Below are 22576 nucleotides of genomic sequence, written 5' to 3' on the forward strand. Positions count from 1 at the left end.
TCTTGTGCATGGAATAAGGTAGGAGACTTCGCAAAGGTGACAAAGTATTTCCTAGGTGGTCGGGATAAGTTGGAGGCTGAGAGTGTATGAATGGGACTAAGTATGGTGGTTGTGTGGAGTGAGTGAGTCTTCTCTATGTCCTCATGCTGCCATCTGTCAACTAGAGTCAGGAATAGACAGAGTAGACAAACAGGAAGAGGGAAGGTAGAAAACCCAAACAGGTGGGGTTGGAGCCTTTCCCCAAAGCCTCAGTAACCCTCCAGGAAGGGGGAGGGTAAAAATCTCACAGGAGGGGTTGGGCCCCCTCCCCATAATCCCTAAGATGGGGAACGTTTCAAGTAAGACAGGGAAACTAGAGTCTAGAGAGTGATGAAATTCCTTCTGATAGCCCCTTGCTACAGTATTGAAAAGATAATAAGAGAACCAAGTATAAACAAAAACAGCAGATGATAAAATATTGTTGTTTTATTTAAGTTCGAGAACCCATCCTTAAGCCCTCACTTTGGCCACAATTGAAGTCCAATGAAGAGCGAATTCGAACATGTTAATGATAAGAGCCCCGTCTCCCGGGAAAAATCGATTACGCCCTCTGCTGGCGACAGGAACCAGTTCTCCTTTACCTTTTAGACTCCGGAGGGAGAAAGTCAGAAACCAACCTTTCTAAAAGGGAAAAAGTTCCCATGCCTAGAAAACCCACACCTAGTAACCCCCTGGGATCCTCTAAATCATCTTCCTTCCTTCAGCGCCCCCAGTCCCGCCCCTCCTGTTCCTGTCTCAGGTTCCTCTGGCTGCGGTTTCAGGTTACTCTCCAGCCATTTCAGGCCACGCCCCAGCCTGTGCTGTCCCTCTAGCTGAGGTTTCAGGTTACTCCCCAGCAGCTTCAGGCCACCTCCCACCAAGTTAAAACTATATTAAATCAAAAAGCAAGGAGGTAGATCACTAACTCAAAAATTTTAAAATAGGAGGGTATCTTACTGGAAAAAAGATGATTTAATATTAACTACTAATAATTCACTTCATCCAGCAAGTTTTTAACGGGGCATCCAAACTTAAAACGAGTGCACACATGTTTAAATCTAATTAATTACCATACAAAAGTTAAAGCAGACTTAGGAAAAACTCCCTTCAAGACAGGGGGGCACTTATTCATAGATGGATCCTCCCAGCTGATTAAAAGAAAAAGACATAATAGGTATTCAGTGATTAATGGAAAGACGCTTAAAAAAGTAAAATCAGGAAGGTGGCCTAATAATTGGTCTGCCCAAGGGTGTGAACTGTTTGCACTCATCCAAGCTTTAGTACATTTACAAAACCAAGAAAATCTATCTATACTGACGTTAAGTATGCCTTTGGGGTGGCACAGACATTTGGAAAAATTTGGATGGAGAGTAGTGTTATCAATAGCAGAGGCCAAGATTTAGTTAATAGAGAACTGATGCTCGTGTCAGCAGTCTCCAATTGCTAGAATAGATAGCGATTGTACATGTCCCAGGGCACCAAAAGTACTCGCCTTTCACAAGTCAAGGAAATAATCTTAAAGATCAAATAGCAAAACAAGTTGCCCTTTCTTCCATTTAACTCCATGCCTTCCTTCTCCTACTGCAACCCCCATTTTCTCTTCCATTGAAAAAAAAGAAGTTGATAAAAATCGGAGCTAAAGAAAATGTGGAAAGGAAATGAATATCACCAGATCAAAGGGAAATGTTGTCAAAACCTCTCATGAGGGAAGTCTTGTCTCAATTATGTCAAAGGACCCACTGGGGACCCCAAGCAATGTGCGACGCAGTTCTCCGGGTTTATGGGTATAGAGGAATTTACACCCTGGCCAAACAAGTTATAGATAGTTGCTTAATATGTAAAAAAACTAATAAGCAGGTTCTAAGGAAATTGCCCCTTAGAGGAAGAAATCCAGGGCTGAGACTATTTCAAAGTGTTCAGATTGATTATACTGAAATGCCTTCAATTTGTTGTTATACTGAGGCGGGAGAATCGCTTGAACCCAGGAGGCAGAGGTTGTAGTGAGCCGAGATTATGCAACTGCACTCCAGCCTGGGTGACAGAGCCAGATTCCGCCTAAAAAAAAAAAAAAAATTAGCCAAAATTCCTTGTAACAAATCCCCTCAAGAGGTGGAATCTGTTTCCCTACTCCTTGGCCCATTCTGGCCTTGAGACTTGCTTTGATCAACAGAAGGTGGCAGAAGTCACATTGCACACATTCCAAGGGTAGGCCTCCTACAATGCTGCTACCTATAAACAAGCCCAAGTTAGCCTCATGGAAAACGAAAAACGCATAAAGAGGATCCCTGCCTTCCCTGACATGCCAGTCCACCCCAGTGAAGACCACAGAGGTGATCCGGAAACCCAGCTGACACCATGTGGTTCTGAGACTGGCTTATTAGCTGTTTCCTGCCCAAATTGCCAACCCACAAAATCATGAACAAATAAATGGTTGCTGTTATAACCAGCTGGTTTGTTACACGAAAACAGCTAATCGATACACTTTCTTAATCTCAATTATCTAAAAAAGATATCCCTCACCAATTCAAGTTAATTGTTTCTAGAAGGAATATTACAAATAATACACATTTCTTTATTCTGTGCATCACATGAAAATGGTCAGAATCAAAATGGAGTCACTAATGTTAAAAAACAAACAAAAGACTCTGACAAATACAGCTGGGAAGACCATGAAAAGAGGGTTCTAATCGTTGTACACCTGAAAACCAAAAGTACCATGAAAGACGGCGAAAACCACAACCTTGAGCAAAGGCCATTGCAACTGAACACAAAACATACTCTGCAAGGACCTCTGAACAACTGCGTGTCCAATCTCAGACTAACACCACTTTCGTGATTGATCTTTGTAGCCAAGGCTAATTAATTCAAAGAAATTAGATAATCCTCATTTTTTCCTTAAAAAATTTTTGTTTTCCTTTATTTCCTCAAATATACATATAGTTTACTGTGGCATGCGTATTCCCATTGCAGTGGTCTATTCCCAGATAAATTATTTTTCTTTTAGGGACCCTTTCTCTGTTATTAGGTTTATAGTCACAAAGGATTTCCTATTTCAACAATACTAGCACTGCATGTCATCCAGTATACACTGGGAAAATAAGGTGCCCCATGGGCAGATCCAGGAGACTTTGTGGCCACCAGATTATGAGGCTTGCATGTATTTATTTATTTTTGAGACGGATTCTCTATCTGTCGCCCAGGCTGGATTCCAGTGGCATAATCTTGGCTCACTGCAATCTCTACCTCCCAGGTTCAAGTGGTTCTCAGGCCTACCAAGCAGCTGGGACTATAGGTACGTGCCACCTATGTGGCTAATTTTAGGATTTTTAGCAGACACAGGGTTTGCCATGTTGGCCAGGCTGGTTTCAAACACCCGAGCTCAAGTGATCCACCTGCCTCGGCCTCCCAAAGTGCTGGGATCACAGGTGTGAGGCACCATGCCCGGCCCATGCATGTATTATTAATGTTGAAGTAGATAATTTAACAAACATCAATGAAGTGTAAGATTTTTCACTCATAAGTGCAAAATATCATGCCAATTGCCCTCTATGAGCTGTCATAAGCCACAGCCTAGAGATTCAATTCCAAGATTCAACCAAAGCCAACTCATCAACAAGAACACGTGAAAGACAGAAAAACCCACTACCCGCAGGCTGAAGCTGATGCTGCAACGTGGCCCTGGCCTGTCATGGCGTGTCACAGCATGGCACAGGCCTGTATCATGTTCCCTAGATTGCTGACTACCAACTAGCTACAGCTGACTATAATCAGGTCAGGATTTGACCATCTCTGCACTGAACCTGCAATTGCAACTTTTAAAATTGAAACAGTGCTTCTCACCTCTCCTCCCTAGACTCCCCATTTCACAGGGGAAACCATCACAGGGAAAGAAATCGCTTGTTTTTTCTTCCTTCTTTGCTTTGCTTTCTCTCTTTCTTTTTACACAGGGTCTCACTGTGTTGCCCAGGCTGGAGTGCAGTGGCACAATCTCGGCTCACTGCAACCTCCACCTCCTAAGTTCGAGCAGTTCTCCTGTCTCAGTCTCCCAAGTAGCTGGGATTACAGACATGTGCCACTGTGTCTGGAGTTGATTCCTTCCATTGGGTTTGTGGTCTCGCTGACTTCAAGAATGGAGCCACGGACCTTCGCAGTGAGTGTTACAGTTCTTAAAGATGGCACAGACCCAAAGAGTGAGCAGCAGCAAGATTTATTTTGAAGAGCGGAAGAACAATGCTTCCACAGCGTGTAAGGGTACCTCAGCGGGTTGCCTAAGGATTGCTGCTGGGGGCTGGGGTGACCAGCTTTAATTCCCTTATTTGTCCCTACCTACTTCCTGTTGATTGGTCCATTTTACAGAGTGCTGATTGGTCCATTTTACAGAGCGCCGATTGGTCCATTTTACAGAGTGCTGATTGGTCCATTATATGGAGTGCTGATTGGTCCATTTTACAGAGTGCTGATTGGTCCATTATATGGAGCGCTGATTGGTCCATTTTACAGAGTGCTGATTAGTCCATTATATGGAGCGCTGATTGGTCCATTTTACAGAGTGCTGATTAGTCCATTTTACAAACCTCTAGCTAGACACAGAGCACTGATTGGTGCATTTTACAATCCTAGCTACAGAGTGCTGATTGGTGTATCTCACAATCCTCTCGTAAGATAGAAAAGTTCTCGGAGTCCCCACCCAACCCAGAAGTCCAGCTTGCTACACCTCTCACCATCACACCCAGCTAATTTCTGTATTTTTAGTAGAGACGGAGTATCACTATGTCGGCCAGGCTTCTTTCTCTTTCTTACTCTTCTCTTTTCTTTCCTTTTCTTTCTTTCTTTCTACCTTTCCTTTCCTTTCTTTCTTCTTTCTTTCCTTCCTTCCTTCCTACCTTCTTTCCTTCCTTCCTACCTTCTTTCTTCCTTCCTTCTTTCCTTCCTTCCTGCTCCCTTCCTTCCTTTACTCTCTTTCTGTCTCTTTTCTCTATTCCTTACTCTTCCCTCATTCCTTCCCTCCCTCCCCCCACTCTTCTTATCTTCCTTTCTCTCTCCCTCCTTACTTTCCAACTTTGCGCTGTGTTGAATTTGTTGACTCATCGTGAACAAACAGAAACTCCAATGATACTGTTACCCAAGAGAACTTGGCAAAAGGTTGTCATGTTTACTAATTCATTCACAGAATCCTCAATCTCACAAAAGCCTGGAATGGATTTCCTGTTTGGATATGGCAGGGAAGCTACTGTGGCCAGGCTCCAGCTCTTCCCACTGCAGCTAGCACAAGCCTTCTAAAGCAGGATGTGGCGGGGCGCAGAAGCTCATGCCTGTAATCCCAGCACTTTGGCAGGCCAAGGTGGGCGGATCACCTGTTTGGTGATCTACTACCACACACTCTCAAAGGATTTCTCAGACAGTTTGCAAGAAAAAACGAAATCTATCCTTACTCTACAATCCTGAATAGACTCTTTGGCAGCAGTGACTCTCCAAAACCACTGAGGCCTAGACCTCCTCACTGCTGAGAAAGGAGGACTCTGCATCTTTTTAGGGGAAGAGTATTGTTTTTACACTAACCAGTCAGGGATAATACGAGATGCCGCCCAGCGTTTACAGGAAAAGGCTTCTGAAATCAGGCAACACCTTTCTAATTCTTATACCAAACTCCGAGGTCAGGAGTTTGAAACCAGTCTGTCTCTACTAAAAATACAAAAGTTAGATGGGAGTGATAGTGGGTGCCTGTAATCGCAGCTACTTGGGAGGCTGAGGCAGGAGAATTGCTTGAACCTGGGAAATGGAGGTTGCAGTGAGCTGAGATCACACCACTGCACTCCAGCCTGGGCATCAGAGCAAGACTCCGTCTCAAAAACAAGCAAAAAGCAGTGAGAGGTGAAGCCAGCTGGACTTCTTGGGTCGAGTGGGGACTTGGAGAACTTTTCTCTCTAGCTAGCAGATTGTAAAGGCACCAATCAGTGCTCTGTGTCTGGCTAAAGGATTGTAAATGCACCAATCAGCACTCTGTAAAAACGTACCAATCTTTCATCCCATCTCATCCCATCTTTCAGTCACTTCTCAAATGGTTCCTAGTAGATACACAACAGTTTTTTCTCCAATGGGAAAATAGAAAACAGGGAGCCACTCGGTTTGCTCCCAACACCCCTTTCCAGCCGCTCACCAGAGCTACCTTGGCAAGTACTCTAGGAGTATGGGAAAATGAAAACAACAAACTCACACACCTTTTTAACATACACAACCAGTTCTGACTACCTAGCTGAGGCAGATTCTTCTTCTGTGGAATGTCAACCTATATCTGCCTCCCAATTAACTGGACAGGCACCTGCACCTTAGTCTTCCTATGTCCCAACAGCAACATTGCCCCAGGAAATCAGACCCTATCAGTGCTCCTCAAAACTCAAGTCCGTCAGCACAGAGCCATACAACTAATACCCCTGCTTATAGGGTTAGGAATGGCTACTGCCACAGGAGCCGGAATAGCCAGTTTATCTACTTCATTATCCTACTACCACACACTCAAAGGATTTCTCAGACAGTTTGCAAGAAAAAACGAAATCTATCCTTACTCTACAATCCTAAATAGACTCTTTGGCAGCAGTGACTCTCCAAAACCACTGAGGCCTAGACCTCCTCACTGCTGAGAAAGGAGGGCTCTGCATCTTTTTAGGGGAAGAGTATTGTTTTTACACTAACCAGTCAGGGATAATACGAGATGCCGCCCAGCGTATACAGGAAAAGGCTTCTGAAATCAGGCAACACCTTTCTAATTCTTATACCAACCTCTAGAGTTGGGCGACATGGCTTCTCCCCTTTCTAGGTCCCATGAAAGCCATCTTGCTATTCCTCACCTTTGGGCCCTGTATTTTTAACCTCCTTGTCAAATTTGTTTCCTCTAGGATCGAGGCCATCAAGCTACAGATGGTTTTACAAATGGAGCCCCAAGTGAGCTCAACTAACAACTTCCACCAAGGACCCCTGGACCAACCCATTGGCCCTTTGACTGGCCTAAAGAGTTCCCTTCTGAAGGACACTACAACTGCAGGGCCCCTTCTTCACCCCTATACAGCAGGAAGTGGTTAGAGAAGTCATCACCCAATTCCCAACAGCAGTTGTGGTGTCCTGTTTAGATGGGGGATTGAGAGGTGAAGCCAGCTGGACTTCCTGGCTCAAGTGGGGACTTGGAGAACTTTTCTATCTAGCTAGAGGATTGTAAATGCACCAATCAGCACTCTGTGTCTAGCTAAAGGATTGTAAATGCACCAATCAGCACTCTGTAAAAATGCACCAATCAGCACTCTGTAACTAGCAAATGGGTTGCAAATGCAGCAATCAGCACTCTGTAAAATGGACCAATCAGCACTCTGTAAAATGGAACAATCTGCAGGATGTGGGCTGGGACAAATAATGGAATAAAAGCGGGCCACCCCAGTCAGCAGCGGCAGGGAACCGCTCAGGTACCCTTCCACACCGTGGAAACTTTGTTCTTTCCCTCTTGATGAAAAATCTTGCTGCTGCTCACTCTTTGGGTCCACACCACCTTTAAGAGCTATAACACTCACCACGACGGTCTGCGGCTTCATTCTTGAAGTCAGCGACACCACAAACCCACCAGAAGGGAGAAACTCCAGACACATCTGAAGGAACAAACTCCAGACACACCATCTTTAAGAGCTGTAACACACACTGTGAAGGTCCGTGACTTCATTCTTGAAGGCAGTGAGACCACGAACCCTCTGGAAGGAACCAACTCTGGACATAGCAGGACGTGAGACTTCTACCTGCTCACTCAGAATCATTTCTGCACCAACCATGGCCACCTTTGTGGAGCTCAGTACCAAAGCCAAGATGCCCATTGTGGGCCTGGGCACTTGGCAGGTAAATATGCAAATCTTTGCACACCCTTCTTCTCTGGAGGGCTGTTTGGGTGTTTTCTCTTTCTACATTCAGCCAGAAAAGCCTGGAGGTCAGGTAGGGGTTTGGAGAGGTGAATTTCAGACCTGGAGCCGGGACTCAGGTTGCTTTCTTTTCTCAAAGCTGATTCAAGCTGCAATTCTGCAAGGCTGGCTTTTCCCAGCAGTGATGAGAACTCCTCCAGCAAGTATCAAATATCAAGCAAAGTTGGACTTAAAATTGTTTTCCAGGGCAATTTCTCTCTCTGGCTCTAGGACACTTAATTGGGCAAAAGGTTTCCCCAGAGTCTTGGCTGTGGGTTTGTTGTGGGCTTGGTGGTTTTGGAGAGGATGCAGAGCCAGGTGTCCCTGGCACCCCTTTACAGATCACGGTGTGGGACTTGGGCTAGCAGCATCCGTATGACCTGGGAGCTTGTTAGACATGCAGAACTGGCCAGGTGTGGTGGCTCATGCCTGTAATCCCAGCACTTTGGGAGATCTAGACGGGAGGATTGCTTAAGCCCAGGAGTTGGAGACCAGACTGGGCAACATAGCAAGACCCAATTTCTACAAAGAATCAATAAATTAGCTGTGCATGGTGGCATGCAGCTGTAGTCTCAGCCACTTGGGAGGCTGAGATGGAGATTGAGTGTTGAGCCTGAGAGGTCAAGGCTGCAGTGAGCGGTAATTGTGCCACTGCACTCCAGTCTGGGCAACAGAGTGACATCCTGTGTAAAAGAAAGAAAGAGAAAAAATGCAGAGTCTCAGGCTTCACCCCAGGCTACCTAACAGGCATCTGCACTTTAACAAGTTCCCTAGGTGGTTCCTGTACACATTGAAATCTGCAACATGCTGGGACTGCAGAGAGCCTGGGCTGGGAGTCATGAGCTCCACCCGGCTGTGTTAATGACAGCTGGCAAAACACACTAAGGCACATCCAGGACTCAGTGAGGCAGGTTCCTGGGCCTCTCTTAGGCTAAGTTTGAAGTTGTTCCATCACCGCCTCCTTCTGCCTTCTTTGCCATTTCCATTCACGATAGCACCACCCTAACTAGGGATCAGAAGCAGTCTTTGGAGTTCCTCTTCTCTCCTGTCCCTCATGGCTAATTTCCCTGCTGAGACTTCTGCCTCTGGCTCTCTTTCCTTCTGTGCACCCTGATTTTTCCCCTCTCCTGTGCTGAGCTGGAGGGTAGGACCCTCTGCTGCAGCACTGGGTCATTCTCAGGATAAAGTCTTGGTCTATCTGGGTGAACAGATCACTTCCAGCTCGATTCATTCATAGCGACTCTTCCTTGAATAGCAACATTTGCCCCAAATCAGAGTTTCAATCCTATATAAATGGAACAAATAATCACTTCCAGATCTCCAGGGAATCTGCTCACCCTTCATAAGTTTACTAGACAGTTTCAGAATTTTGGAATTGAATGTAAGAATTATGAAGGGAGCTGCCTTCAACATGAGAGGATGATAGATTAAAGGATTATGAACTTAGCAGTAGAGGTGAAGAGGGGTGTAGCATAGCGTTTGGGGTCACAGGGGTGCTTCTAGATGCCAGGTGGCAGCCCGTTTCTTGTCCAGGTGGTAGGGTAGCTGTGCATCTCTGTTTTGTGTACTTTTCCATGTTTGTTATCTCTCAACAGAAGAGGTTTAAAAGACTATTTTGTGAGAGATCAAGTTTTAAGTGCTTTTTGCCCCCATCATTGGCTTGGCTTGGTTAGAACAAAATGTTATAATTGTATTTCCTTTTTTTCTTTTCTTTCCTTCCCTTCTTTCTCTCCCTCTCTGTTGTTCTCCCTCCCTCTCTCTTTCTTTTTATAGGAATGGAAAACAAACTCTATTCCTATAAGCTTCTCTATTTCTCCTTTTTTTCTGAAATGATAATTGTATAATGGATGGCCTCTACTGAGCCTGTGTGTCAGGTAATGTGGTTAACTTATAGCATGTCATCACCACAAAGGCCTCATGCAGCTGGTGCTATTTTTTTTTCCATTTTGCAGACAAGGTTTAGAGAGATTGAATCACCTGCTTAGACCCACACACCCAGTAAGTGCTGGAATCCGGATTGATGCTGTAATGACCATTATCCAGATCCTTATCACCATTTGGGGAAATTGTCTGAAAATCTCTCTGGGTTATTTAGAGTCAAGCTTTCATCTGGGTCTTCAGAAAGTTGTAGTGGAGCCATCTGCACCACCACACACCTGAGGACATTTCAGAACTAACCTGGATGAAAAGGGAACTGACTTTTAGCTAGGATAGGACAAAAGGGCATAATCATAAAATTCATTGACTTTCCTTCTTTTCTTTTGACAACTTTTCTAAACTGTGTATCCTCCCAAATATCCCCTGGCAAAGAAGACCCCAGTGAAGCCTTGGTTTGGAGAAACTGGGCCGTGTGGGGCAGGTGAATGTGGTCTGGGGATGAGAGAATATGAAGGTTGCTGAGTGTGGTGTAATTCCAGCTACTCGGGAGGTGGGAGGATTGTTTGAACCTGGGAGTGTGAGGCCAGCCTGGGCAACATGGCAAGGTCTCATCTCTTAAAAAAAAAAATACGTATGTGATGGGCTTTTCTTTTGCCTTTCAGTCTCCTCTCGGCAAAGTGAAAGAAGCGGTGAAGGCGGCCATTGATGCAGGATATCGCCACATTGACTGTGCCTATTTCTATCAGAATCAACATGAGGTGGGGGAAGCCATCCAAGAGAAGATCCAAGAGAAGGCTGTGAAGCGGGAGGACCTGTTCATCGTCAGCAAGGTGCAATGGTGCATTTGGTGGGAGGCCTTCACTTCAAGGCAGGCAGAAGTATCTGGGTCGGGTTGGCAGCAAGAACTCTGTCAGCATTTTCTACATGTACCCCTTTTCATCTCTGCCTTGATAACATCCGTGGATACAATACTATCCATACTCCAAGCTGTTATTGATATTTGAACACGTTGTTGCTGCCCCACCTGCCTGTAGGTTGGATTTCCCATAGTGGGCTTGGTTCTCCCTGGACCTCCCTGTTCCCCATCAGAGGGATCTACCATCTGCCCTGAGGCAGTCACAGGCCAAGGGTGCAGGCAGGGCTTGATATGCAGCCTCCCTCTCAGCACTGTCGTCTCAGTGACTGTGCCCCTGAGGTTCTCAGCCAGGGGGCATTTTGGAAAACAGTAGGGGCATTTTTCTATTATCACATGTGATTTTCTTTATTCAGTCTAGTAAAAGTTGAGGTATACAATGTTATAAAAAAAGAAGAGGATGTTGGGTGTGAGGGGGTTGAGAATCACTGGATCTACATTATATGCAACTTACTGAAAAAAAAAAAAAAACAACACTAGTTCTACATACTTGGAAAATGCATACATCTGGTGGGAGAAATAGACCCCACTGTGTAGCAGCCAAATCTGGATAAAGCCCTTGTAAAGTTATCACTTGGGTCCTGATAGGCTTGATAAGGGACCTATCAGATAGGTCAGATAAAGGACCATCTTTTTCAACAAAGGCCTAAGAATGCTTGACATTTAAAAGCTACACACAATTCCTGCTCTCAGAGAGCCCACAGCTGAGGAAGAGACTGAGACAGGTAAACAAATTTCAAATCTGTGGCCACATTTACTTCAATGATCTGAGACACATATAGAGTACTAGGAGAGTTGAAAAAGTCAATTGCTTTTAACACTTGAGACATGTCATTGAGGTGCTGAGCCTGGCGATCTTCCACACTGCATCATGGATCTTAATCAGCTTTGTTATAGATGGCCTGAGCCGGGTTAGATCAGGATGCAAATCAAAAAGCAGGGACAATGAGTATGATGTGGCCCTTCCTTTTCCCAGTATTAATAGCTCATTGCTACACTCTTTGCAGTTGTGGCCCACTTTCTTTGAGAGACCCCTTGTGAGGAAAGCCTTTGAGAAGACCCTCAAGGACCTGAAGCTGAGCTATCTGGACGTCTATCTTATTCACTGGCCACAGGGATTGAAGGTTTGAGTGACTCCCTTTCTCAGCCTCTAGTTTCTGAGCTGTTGCAGTAAGTCAGGGACCCCGAACGGAGGGACCGGCTGAAGCCATGGCAGAAGAACATAAATTGTGAAGATTTTGTGGACATTTATTAATTCCCCACATTAATATTTTTATAATTTCTTTCACCTGTCTTTACTGCAGTCACTGAACATAAATTGTGAAGATTTCATGGACATTTATCACTTCCCCAATCAATACTCTTGTGATTTCCTATGCCTGTCTTTACTTAAATCTCTTAATCCCGTCATCTTCGTAAGCTGAGGATGAATGTCGCCTCAGGACCCTGTGATGATTGCGTTAACTGCACAAATTTTTTGTAGAGCATGTGTGTTTGAACAATATCAAATCTGGGCACCTTAAGAACAGGATAACAGTGATGTTCAGGGAACAAGGGAGATAATCTTAAAGTCTGGCTGCCTGTGGGCCAGGCAGAACAAAGCCATGTTTCTCTTCTTTCAAAAGCAAATAGGAGAAATATCGCTGAATTCTTTTTCTCAGCAAGGAACAACCCTGAGAAAAAGAATGTGTTCCTAGGGGTAGGCCTCTAAAATGGCTGCTCTGGGGATGTCTGTCTTTTACAGTTGTAGATAAGGGATGAAATAAGCCCCAGTCTCCCGTTGCACTCCCAGGCTTATTAGGACGATGAAATTCCTGCCTAATAAATTTTGGTCAGACCGGTTGTCTGCTTTCAAACCCTGTCTCCCGATAAGATGTTATCAATGACAATGTATGCCCGAAACTTCATTAGCAATTTTAATTTTGCCCCAGTCCTGTGATCTTGCCCTGCCTCCATTTGCCTTGTGATATTTTATTACCTTGTGAAGCATGTCATCTCTGTGACCCACACCCTATTTGTATACTCCCTCCCCTTTTGAAAATCACTAATAAAAACTTGCTGGTTTTGCAGCTTGAGGGAATCATGGAACCTGCCGACATGTGATGTCTCCCCTGGACACCCAGCTTTAAAAATTTCTCTCTTTGTAATCTTTCCCTTTATTTCTCAGACCGGCCAACACTTAGGGAAATAGAAAAGAACCTACATGAAATAACGATGAATTATCAGGGGCGGATTCACCCGATACTGAGCAGGTGCCAGAAAATAGTAGCTGCACCAGGGCTGCAGAGTGGTGTGGACTGGCGCAGGAGACCTTGTACTTCATAATTGGGAGTGGCAGGTGGTCAGGAAGAGACCTTGGAGCAGAAAGATGCTGGCATGGAAGGGAGGCTAAGGCCATGTGCGCTGCTGAGGTGCTCAGATGCCTGGGTTTCTTGCAGTTATGTCTGAGAGAAGCCATGATTTCTGGCAGCCCAGACAAGTTGTAACTGCCATATCACCTTTGTCTTGATTCCACCCCCTGGGGTTGCCCTCCCAGGAAACCTCTTGGGTTATTCTTCCTTAACTATATTCCAGGGCTTAATTATTTTATTAAGCAAAGCACACTCAGGAGCGGCATCTTGGAGAAAAGCCCAAGTACGATGATGCTGGAAGGAAGCCAGTAGTGATCCTAGCAGCCATGTCCTGGGGCTCTGCTCTTACCTGCTCTTGAGGGGTGGGAGAGACAAATTTCCAGCTCTCTCCCCTCCTGACCAACTGGAGTGATGATGGCCTGCCATCCCTAATTCCACGCCTCTTCTAGAGGCTGCAAGGATAGAAGTTGGCCAGTATCTTCCCCAGAAAACCACACCCTGGAGATCTAATCTTTATCCAGTGATATTGAAATGAAAGTTTGCCCTTGGGTGTATATAGGATCTAGGTGTATGAGGTTAATGTCCGTGGTGATAATGGTGGCTTCTGGAATGTACTAACAGAGGATCTTAAAGTCAATCCAGTAGTTTCTAAAAATATAAGGATTAATATGCTACAGTAGATATAAAGATTTTATTTAAATTCACATTCTTGTAGTATGTACTCCAGAGCTTGAAAAAGTGGTATGCAGATGTGGAATTTCGCAAGAGTCAGGATCCCGAAACCTTGTTGAACAGAACCAAGTGTCCTGATGCAGATTCCAGTAAACTTTTCATTCTGTATTTACAGACTGGGGATGACTTTTTCCCCAAAGATGATAAAGGTATTGTGATCGGTGGAAAAGCAACATTCTTGGATGCCTGGGAGGTAGGTTCCAGCTTCCTTTAAGTGTGCTGGGAGAGAAATCCTCAGTTATCCATGAGATTCCCATTGATATGAAAAAGGCCATGTGCCTGATGCTTTCTAATTTCATCATTGTGATTCTCTAGCTCTTCTAATATATTCCTCATCACCTTTGGCTTTTGGGTGCATCTCATACTATTTATATTTCAAGGCTAGTACTGAGTCTTCAAATAAGACTGGAAATACAATGTACCCCACTTTGGGGAATACACATGCTGTTCTCAAACCAGGGTGAGGCATTTGGAACAAAGGGTTTGGGCCTGGGTTTGCTCATAGCAGCTGAGTAACCTAGAGTCAGTTTTGTAACTCTTGTAGAGCTCAGTTTTCTCTTTAAAAAAAAAAAAAAGTCTTATAATACATATTACTAATATATATCTTTCAGGGTGTGATAAAGCTTAAGATGGTTTACATGCCAGGAACATCAGTCATAAAGCCCATTTAATCATCTAACCCTATGAGAGAGGGTTAATATCCCCATTTATAAATAATGACATTTGAAACCTAGATTGGTTGGTGACTTGCCCAGGTCACGTCACAATGTGTGTGGCAGAGCTGGGATTGCACCCAGACTCATCTGAATCACAAGTCCAGCCACCAAAACCATCAGCATGGTGCTTGGCAGGCAGTGAACACACATCTGGAAATCAGGGAAACTTGTAATCCCAGCAATTTGGGAAGCCGAGGTGGGAGGATCACGAGGTCAGATGTTCGAGACCAGTCTGGCTAGCAGAGTAAAACCCTGTCTCTACTAAAAATACAAAAAATTAGACGGGTGTGGTGGTGTCTGCCTGGAATGTCAGCTACTATGGAGGCTGAGGCAGGAGAATTGTGTGAACTTGGGAGGCAGAGGTTGCATTGAGCCAAGATTGCACCATTGCACTCCAGCCCAGGCATCAGTGCAAGACACTATCTTGAAGAAAAAAAAAAAAAGAAAAAAGGAATCAGGGAGCCTGAGTGCCCTGCTTCTCAGATCAAACCATGACCTGTTTCACATCATTCGTATTGAAAATGAATTAAGGGATGAACGTTTTCTCTGGTCATTTTTTATTATACCATTATGTCCTTTTGCAAATGCTAATAGAGAGTGAATTGGAGGAATAAGATGTAAATGAACAGTGGCATATGACTCCAAGAGTTAATCATGTTATCTTGGCAGCTGTCTGTGTAGCGGTGCATGTAGTTGTGAGTTTGTATTGTGTTTTACACGGGAAAATATATTAAGCCTCACCTTTCTGAAATGCTTAGAATTGACATGATTCAATTAAATGTAGATTTTTCTGTGTATTATTTGTTCAAAAGCATTAATCCACAAGCACAGTATTCTTTCTTTGATACAGATTCTCACTCTGTCACACAAGCTAGAGTGCAGTGGCACGATCTTGGCTCACTACAACTTCCCTCTACCAAGTAAAAGCCATTCTCCTGCCTTGGCCTCCCAAGTAGCTGGGACTACATGTGCATGCCACCACACATGGATAATTTTTATATTTTTAGTAGAGATGAGGTTTCACCATGTTGGCCAGGCTGGTCTCAAACTCCTGACCTCAAGGGATCCACCTGTGTCAGCCTCCGAAAGTGTTCAGATTACAGGCGTGAGCTATAGCACCAGGCTGTTTGCATTACATTTGATCTGTGTTTTTGCCTTAGCTCCTATGATGATATTAAGTATGGCAAGTATGTCAATGTAGCCTGCTTCTCACAGTGCTATGTTTTCTTAATGAATATGAGGATGACTGCTAAAGAAAACATTTGAAAGGCATGAAAAGATATCATTGATCAAGGTCAGAGGCTCTGATTTGAAATGAGCATGCTTGAATACATAAGCATTGGATGTTTATGTAGACCCACAACCAGTTCAGTAGAAACCTCACTGACCACCCTGAAGCAGAGGGGAGGAAAAAATTATGAAGAAGTCAAGTTCTAATACAGGAAAACTAACCTGACCTATGATGCACAAAAGCTTTTAAATTATCTAATTGCTCAATCAGAAGTTTTCGGGAACCTTATGATTTCATAGCTTCTAAACTCTACTTCCCAATTTGAATAACTTCATCTATGCTAGTGGTTCTCAACATTGGCTGGGCATTAGAATCACCTGAGGAGTTTAAAAATCCCAATGTCTAGGCTACAACTCAGACAAAATCAGTAAGAAACTCTGGGGGGATGAAATCCAGGAATCAATCTTTTTTTTTTTTAATTTAGAGAGAGTCTTGCTCTGTTGCCCAGGGTAGAGTACAACAGCATGATCATAGCTCAGTGCAGCCTTGGACTCCTGGGCTCAAGTAATCCTCCCAAGTAGCTGGGATCAGAGGCACACGTCACCACATCCAGCTAATTAAAACAAATTTATTTTGGTAGAGACAGAGTCTTGCTATGTTGCTCAGGATAGACTCGAACATCTGGCCTTAAGCAATCCTCCTGTCTCAGCCTCCCAAAGTGCTGAGATTAGTCATGAGCCACTGCATCCAGCCAGTATGTTTTAAAGCTCGCTAGTGATTCCAAATTGCAGCCAAAGTTGAGAAGGGCTGGATAAAGTGTTCCCTGAACATGTCAGGCTCATCCCTGCCTCTGAGCTTTGCTCCTGCCTTCCTGCCTTCCTGTCTCATATTCTCATGTTTTTCCCATCTTTTCTCTCTCACTCTCTCAGTTTTTTTTTTTTTTTTTTTTGAGGCCCAGCTTGTACTCTACCTGAAGGACTCACCTGACAACTGCAGGCTGTGTGAATCTCTTCCTTCTCTGCCCTTTCTGACTCTGTCTATGCCACTGTCACATTATCTGAGGCAGCCTCAGTGTCATGGTCGATGGCTCCATAGAAGGGAAACCTAGCACTTTAATTGGATTATGAAGAATCCCAGAAGAAGGAAGGACATTGTATACTTTTACATCCTGACAACTTCTGAGCAGGGTCTGGAACATGTAATAGATGGCTGCTAAATACATGTTGCATTGGGGGCTGCTGCTAACATATATGGTATCTTTGGGCAAGTTTGGAAAATGCCCAACATAGGCTAAAAATTATACAAAGATTCCCTTCCTTGGGGGTCTATGTAGTTTCCGTACCAGGAAGCACAGCTGGATATACAAACAGTGGGTCAGGTTTCAGCCCCACACAACTCCTTGGCTGGGTGCCCCTGCTAGGGCGTTGTTTATATGCAGGACTTTTTTGAAAACCAAGCCATGGTTGGTGTGGGAGACTGACTCAGGACCCACAAGTGAGGCTTCTTCATATGCTGCAGCCTCTTCCTGACTAACACAGCTTGCCCAGGTTTGGATGTGCAATGCACACACACAACAGTAGCTCCGTGCTATCATTTGGATTCATTAAAAATAAAATCATCTCATAAGCTTGCAAGTGATGTTTTTTTTATTTTTTATGTTTTCATTATAAAACTTTCATATTTCCATGGTGTACAGAAGTATAATATTTTATGTGTTTCTGTGTTTCTTTACATGTAAGGTGAGAGTGGCAAGAACATAAAATCTTTACCTGTTACTCTTAGATTTTTTTGGGCTGGGGAGAGGCAGTAGGGCTGGAACCAATTACTGATGGGCACCCAGGCCCTGGACTGAAATTTCCTGTGAATGCTTCTGCTAACCCTGTTGCGGTGGATCCTTTAGCAATTTCTTCCCCAGGGAGGACTAAAGCAAGCCAGGGTCCCTGTAGTCCCTCTGGAGCTGCCCATAAGGTATTCCTTTCTATGACAGGCCATGGAGGAGCTGGTGGACGAGGGGCTGGTGAAAGCCCTTGGGGTCTCCAATTTCAGCCACTTCCAGATCGAGAAGCTCTTAAACAAACCTGGACTGAAATATAAGCCAGTGACTAACCAGGTAAATTCTGTTCAGTATAAGGGTAAGGGTCTTGCCCTATTACTTCTTAAACATTGGAGGGGAACGTTCAATGCTATGCCCTGAGTGTCATCTCAGGGGTCAGTGATCAGGACACTCTGGGGAGGTGTGAGGCTGATCTCATGGGTGATTTAGTAAGAATCTTAGTGTGCACTTGTTTGGCCTTTGCTTGGGGGTCTCTTTTTGTGTGTATAACTCCCTATGAAGAATGCAAAACAGAGCCAGCTTTCCCGTGATGAGGATTGTTTGCTGTTGCAGGTTGAGTGTCACCCATACCTCACGCAGGAGAAACTGATCCAGTACTGCCACTCCAAGGGCATCACCGTTACGGCCTACAGCCCCCTGGGCTCTCCGGATAGACCTTGGTGAGGCTTCCAAGTGGTGGATCTTTCTCTTGCAAATCTTAAAAACATCATTTTATAATTGGCAAATGTTGGTGTGAGTCCATAAGTTACTGGAAAGAAAAATGTGGGTAAGGTAACGCATTTGGTATACCCAAATGGGATGACAGTGGGAAAAAATAGTAATCAAAAAACAACAATAACAATAACAACAACAACAACAACAACAAGGGCAACATGCTTGACCCTCTGGGAATATTTCCAGTTCAGCCACCCAAGGGTGAACCAGGCTTTGCAAAATGCTAAGGCTTCAGAGCCCGGGGGAAGGACCCAAGTTTCCAGGTCCTCCTGCCTGTCTCCCAGACGGAGAGGCTCTAATGATCAGTCTTGAGACCCTCATTGGAGTGGTGTCCATCTGTACATGGTAGCCATGGTGATTATTCACATCAGCATCTTTCTGCCCCTAGGGCCAAGCCAGGGGATCCTTCCCTGCTGGAGGATCCCAGGATTAAGGAGATTGCTGCAAAGCACAAAAAAAACGCAGCCCAGGTACCACATTTTTATTTTTCTTGTTATCCAACCACTCATTCTTCCAGTCTCATGTTTCATTTCTTGTGTTATCCTCAACTGACTCCTTAAAGGGGAAGAACACAGGAGCTGAAGCCCTCTAAAGTGTTTCCTTCGAAGTCTGTTGGAACCTCTAGGAAACACAAGAGCTGTCACTGAAGCAAAGATAGCTTCTGTCTCACAGCTTCCTGTCAAGCCCTACAGCCCAGTCGCAAAGCATGCCTTTGGAGTCTAGGGATATGGATGCAGATGCCAACTCTACCTCTGATCAGCCTTATGACCCCCAAGCTATTTTCTTTATTCCTAAAAAATGAAGATCACAGGGTTGTCTCTAAGACGAAGGGAGAGGATGAGGTGGGGGGCTGGCACAAGTCTAATAGCTGTGAAGGGCTCAGTAATTATTAGTGATTGTACCTGAAGCCACAGCAAGCTGCGGAGATGTTTTATTCTTCCTTTCCATAAAAGAAGGGGTCCTTGTAGCTGAGTGGAAACATGATGTCCCCTTTCCGCACAGGTTCTGATCCGTTTCCATATCCAGAGGAATGTGATTGTTATCCCCAAGTCTGAGACACCAGCACGCATTGTTGAGAACATTCAAGTAAGATTCCAGCTGGTCTGCCTTGGTATTCCTCAGTAGAGTGGGGGACAGGCAGACCCTCTCACTAGGCTTCTCACCTCATCCCTGCACTGCCTTTTGCCCCCTCCCTTCCCACCACCCTATCATTTTCCAGCCCAGAGAGCTAGGCTCCGTAGAGCTGAGATGAATGACCCATGGGCTAAGGACATCCTGGGGGCAGTGCCTGGTGAAGCCCTGTCAGGTCTGAGCACAGCTGTGCCTCACACCACTGAGAAGACCCTCAGTTCCCCCTGAGCAGCTAGGTCCTGGGCCACGCACAAGAGCAGACTGTCCTGGCCTCCCTGCTCACTTCCCGGCAGCAGAGGAGGTGTCAACTGTCCTTGGAGAAGTGTCCTCTAGAAGGGCCTGTCATGGAGCACAGGGCCTGTGCACACCTGGGGTTTAGTGCCTTTGAACCTGGTCTCCCTCTCCCCAGATCATTGAACACTACAAATACTGTGGTCTTTGTGTGAGACCTAATTTGGAGAAAAATTTGTATCCCTTGGACAGAATGGGAAAAACTCCTGTGGCCAGTTTGTGCTGTGACTGTGAGCTCCTGCCCTGCTAGAATGGCCGGCAGTCTCCAGCCACAGCAGTAACAACCTTACCGATAATGTATTGGAACTCTTTCCTTTCTAGGTCTTTGACTTTAAATTGAGTGATGAAGAGATGACAACCATACTCAGCTTCAACAGAAACTGGAGGGCCTTGGCCCTCGAGGAGTAAGTGGCATGGAGTTAACTAGAAGCATTGCCAGGAGTTTTTCTAAACTGGTAGAGGGTTAGTTGGAAGGATTAGAAGGCTGCTGGGACTACTTGTGTCTTCAAATACTATTTTGGGGCAGTTTTGAAAGTTAAAATTTGGGTACCTTGGAATCACTGTGGGAGACACATCTCTAATTGCTGCCCATTGTCTGAACTTCTGGATGTAGAGCTAGAATTGTAAGAGAAGGTGTGTTATCAATAGGCAGGAGGCAGAACATTCATTGATTCATTCACTCAATCAGTATCTAGTGGTCATCTATGTGCCAGGCATTTTCTAGGTGCTTAGATTATCATACTGTACAAAGTTGCTGCCTCCACAGGCTTAGGGAGGGAGGGAAGAAGAGACAACAGAAATAAATCAACTCAAAATATAGATGTCAGACAGCAACAAATGCTAGACAGAAAAATAAAGTAGGGCAAAGTGGATAGGAAGTGGTGGGTGGTAGTGGGACTGATCCTTTATAAGGGTTGTGTCAAGGGAAGCCTTGCTGTGAGGGATATGCCATATGTATATTTGGGGGAAGAGCATTCTTGGCAGTGATAACAGCAGGTGCAAAGTCCCTGAGGTGGGATTGTGTTTAGAGCATTCAAGCAAGAAGGCCAGGGAGGCTGGATTAAATAATCTCCAAATGCCTCTTAAAGGAGGTGGTGCTAACTTTACTTTAAATCTCAGATAAGTGGTTGAAAAAAATCTTTCACTCTGGCTAGGTGGGAATTCTAAATTATCTCTTTACAATCAATACTTTCTGATTAATGTGTCTAATTACATATATCAAAGAGAGTTGTCTGGCATTTATTACTGCGAGGTCTGCAATTCTATGGCAATTTGAATTTCTTCCAATATTTGTATACCCAAAAATGATTTTTCATCTTTTAAAAATGGTTTCAGTATCTCAAGCGTTGCTTGCATGTCATGATATTCCATATCTATCCTGCCCACCTTTAGTATCATAGCAGCCTTTCCTCATCTTCCAATGGCTTAGTTTTATCCGTGCTTAACAAAGTAGCAGCTACTTAGGGTAAAAAGGAAGGGTGAACATAAAATGGGACTCTCCCCGAAACTAAAACGCTTACCTTCCTATGAGCATCATTTCCGGTGTAGGCAATGGGTTGATGGGCTCAGGAGTAAATCCACGTGGCCTCAAATCCAACTCTACCACTGGTTTCTTCACAGTGTGACATTGGGCAAATTTCCTAGTTTTTCTAAGCTGGTTTCTTTACCTATAAAGTAGGATGATAATACTAATCGCAGCTAACATCCATTGAACCTTACCTTAGAATGTGCCAGGGTCCTGAGCCCTTTTCCGGTGGTATTATCTCATTTAATACTCATGACAATCCCCAAGCTGTCAATTCTGCTGTTGTTTCATACCTCATGATGTCGTGAGAGTGGATTGGGACAAGACTCGTCAGTCGCCTCGCCTGACACCAGGCTTACCATGAGTTGTCATTCCGAGTTTATTCCAGTGCCCTGGTCACTGTCTGCCCTCCTTCCTAGCAAAGCCCTCATATCGATTTGAGGGAAGGTCAAGGTGTGAGCACCCTTATTGTGTTTTTGCAGGGAGGAGGCTGAGAGACCACAAATACCGCAGAGTCCACCAGAGAAGAATACCTTCTCAACCAGAGTTGTTGCTTTCATGGAACACAGTTTCTTTTTTTTCTCTCTCTCTCTGTAGATTCTCTCATTTGGAGGACTATCCCTTCCATGCAGAATATTAAGGTTGAATCTCCTGGTGAGACTATCTCCACTCAAGTCCTATTTTAGCAAGCTTATCTGAGATCACAGTGAACTTTGTCCAGTTGTAGACCAGAATCGGGGTGCTGTTTTAGACATGTATTTCTGTATGTTCAACTAGGATCAGAATATCACAGAAAAGCACGGCCTGAATAAGCAAATGATAATTTTTTCCACCTATCTGATCTGATCAAATGGTTGTTAAGCACCAGAAACTCTGCCAACACTGAGGATATAAAGATAAATAATAAAAAATAATGATTGTAACCAACATGTATTGAGAGTGTACTATGCGCCAACACAATTTGAAGTGTTTTCCTGTGGGTGAATTCACTGAATCCTCAAAATAACCCCTTTGGGGTAGGTACTCTTAATATCTTCTTATTCACATTTCCTGGAAGAGGAAATAGAGACGGGGGGAGGGAGGAGGACCTTGCTCAAGGCCACCTAGGTAGTAAGTGACTGAACCAAGTTTCAAAGCCAGGGAGGCTCTGGGAGAGCTCACAGCGATCGATGGTCATCCTTTCATCCTGAGTCTTTTCCTGCCACCTTTCCTCCTTGCCTGTCTCCACTCATTCCCTGTCTTGCTCTCTCACCTTGCCTTCAATACACCATCGTGCCAAAGAGTCAATGGCAGAGCCTGCAAACTCCACAA

At 44.6% G+C, this 22576-nt stretch overlaps 1 protein-coding gene across 2 annotated transcripts; it reads left to right on the forward strand.

Moving 5' to 3' along the window:
* Positions 1 to 6933: 6933 nt before the first annotated feature.
* On the forward strand, positions 6934 to 22065 carry LOC116814380 (aldo-keto reductase family 1 member B10-like). 2 transcript variants are annotated; one of them, XM_032761799.2, is made up of 10 exons: positions 6934 to 7082; positions 10489 to 10657; positions 11748 to 11864; positions 13939 to 14016; positions 17758 to 17880; positions 18157 to 18263; positions 18707 to 18788; positions 19321 to 19404; positions 20062 to 20144; positions 21863 to 22065. In XM_032761799.2, exons 1-10 carry the CDS (start codon positions 6934 to 6936, stop codon positions 21903 to 21905), a joined length of 1035 nt encoding a protein of 344 aa, XP_032617690.1. In that variant the 3' UTR covers positions 21906 to 22065. The 2 variants fall into 2 exon arrangements, with proteins under 2 accessions (XP_032617690.1, XP_032617691.1); XM_032761800.2 differs by lacking the exon at positions 6934 to 7082 and adding an exon at positions 7825 to 7890 and having other exon boundaries at positions 10490 to 10657.
* Positions 22066 to 22576: the final 511 nt, after the last annotated feature.

This window comes from Hylobates moloch, unplaced genomic scaffold (assembly GCF_009828535.3).
Source record: "Hylobates moloch isolate HMO894 unplaced genomic scaffold, HMol_V3 SCAFFOLD_1, whole genome shotgun sequence".
Lineage (NCBI taxonomy): Eukaryota > Metazoa > Chordata > Mammalia > Primates > Hylobatidae > Hylobates > Hylobates moloch.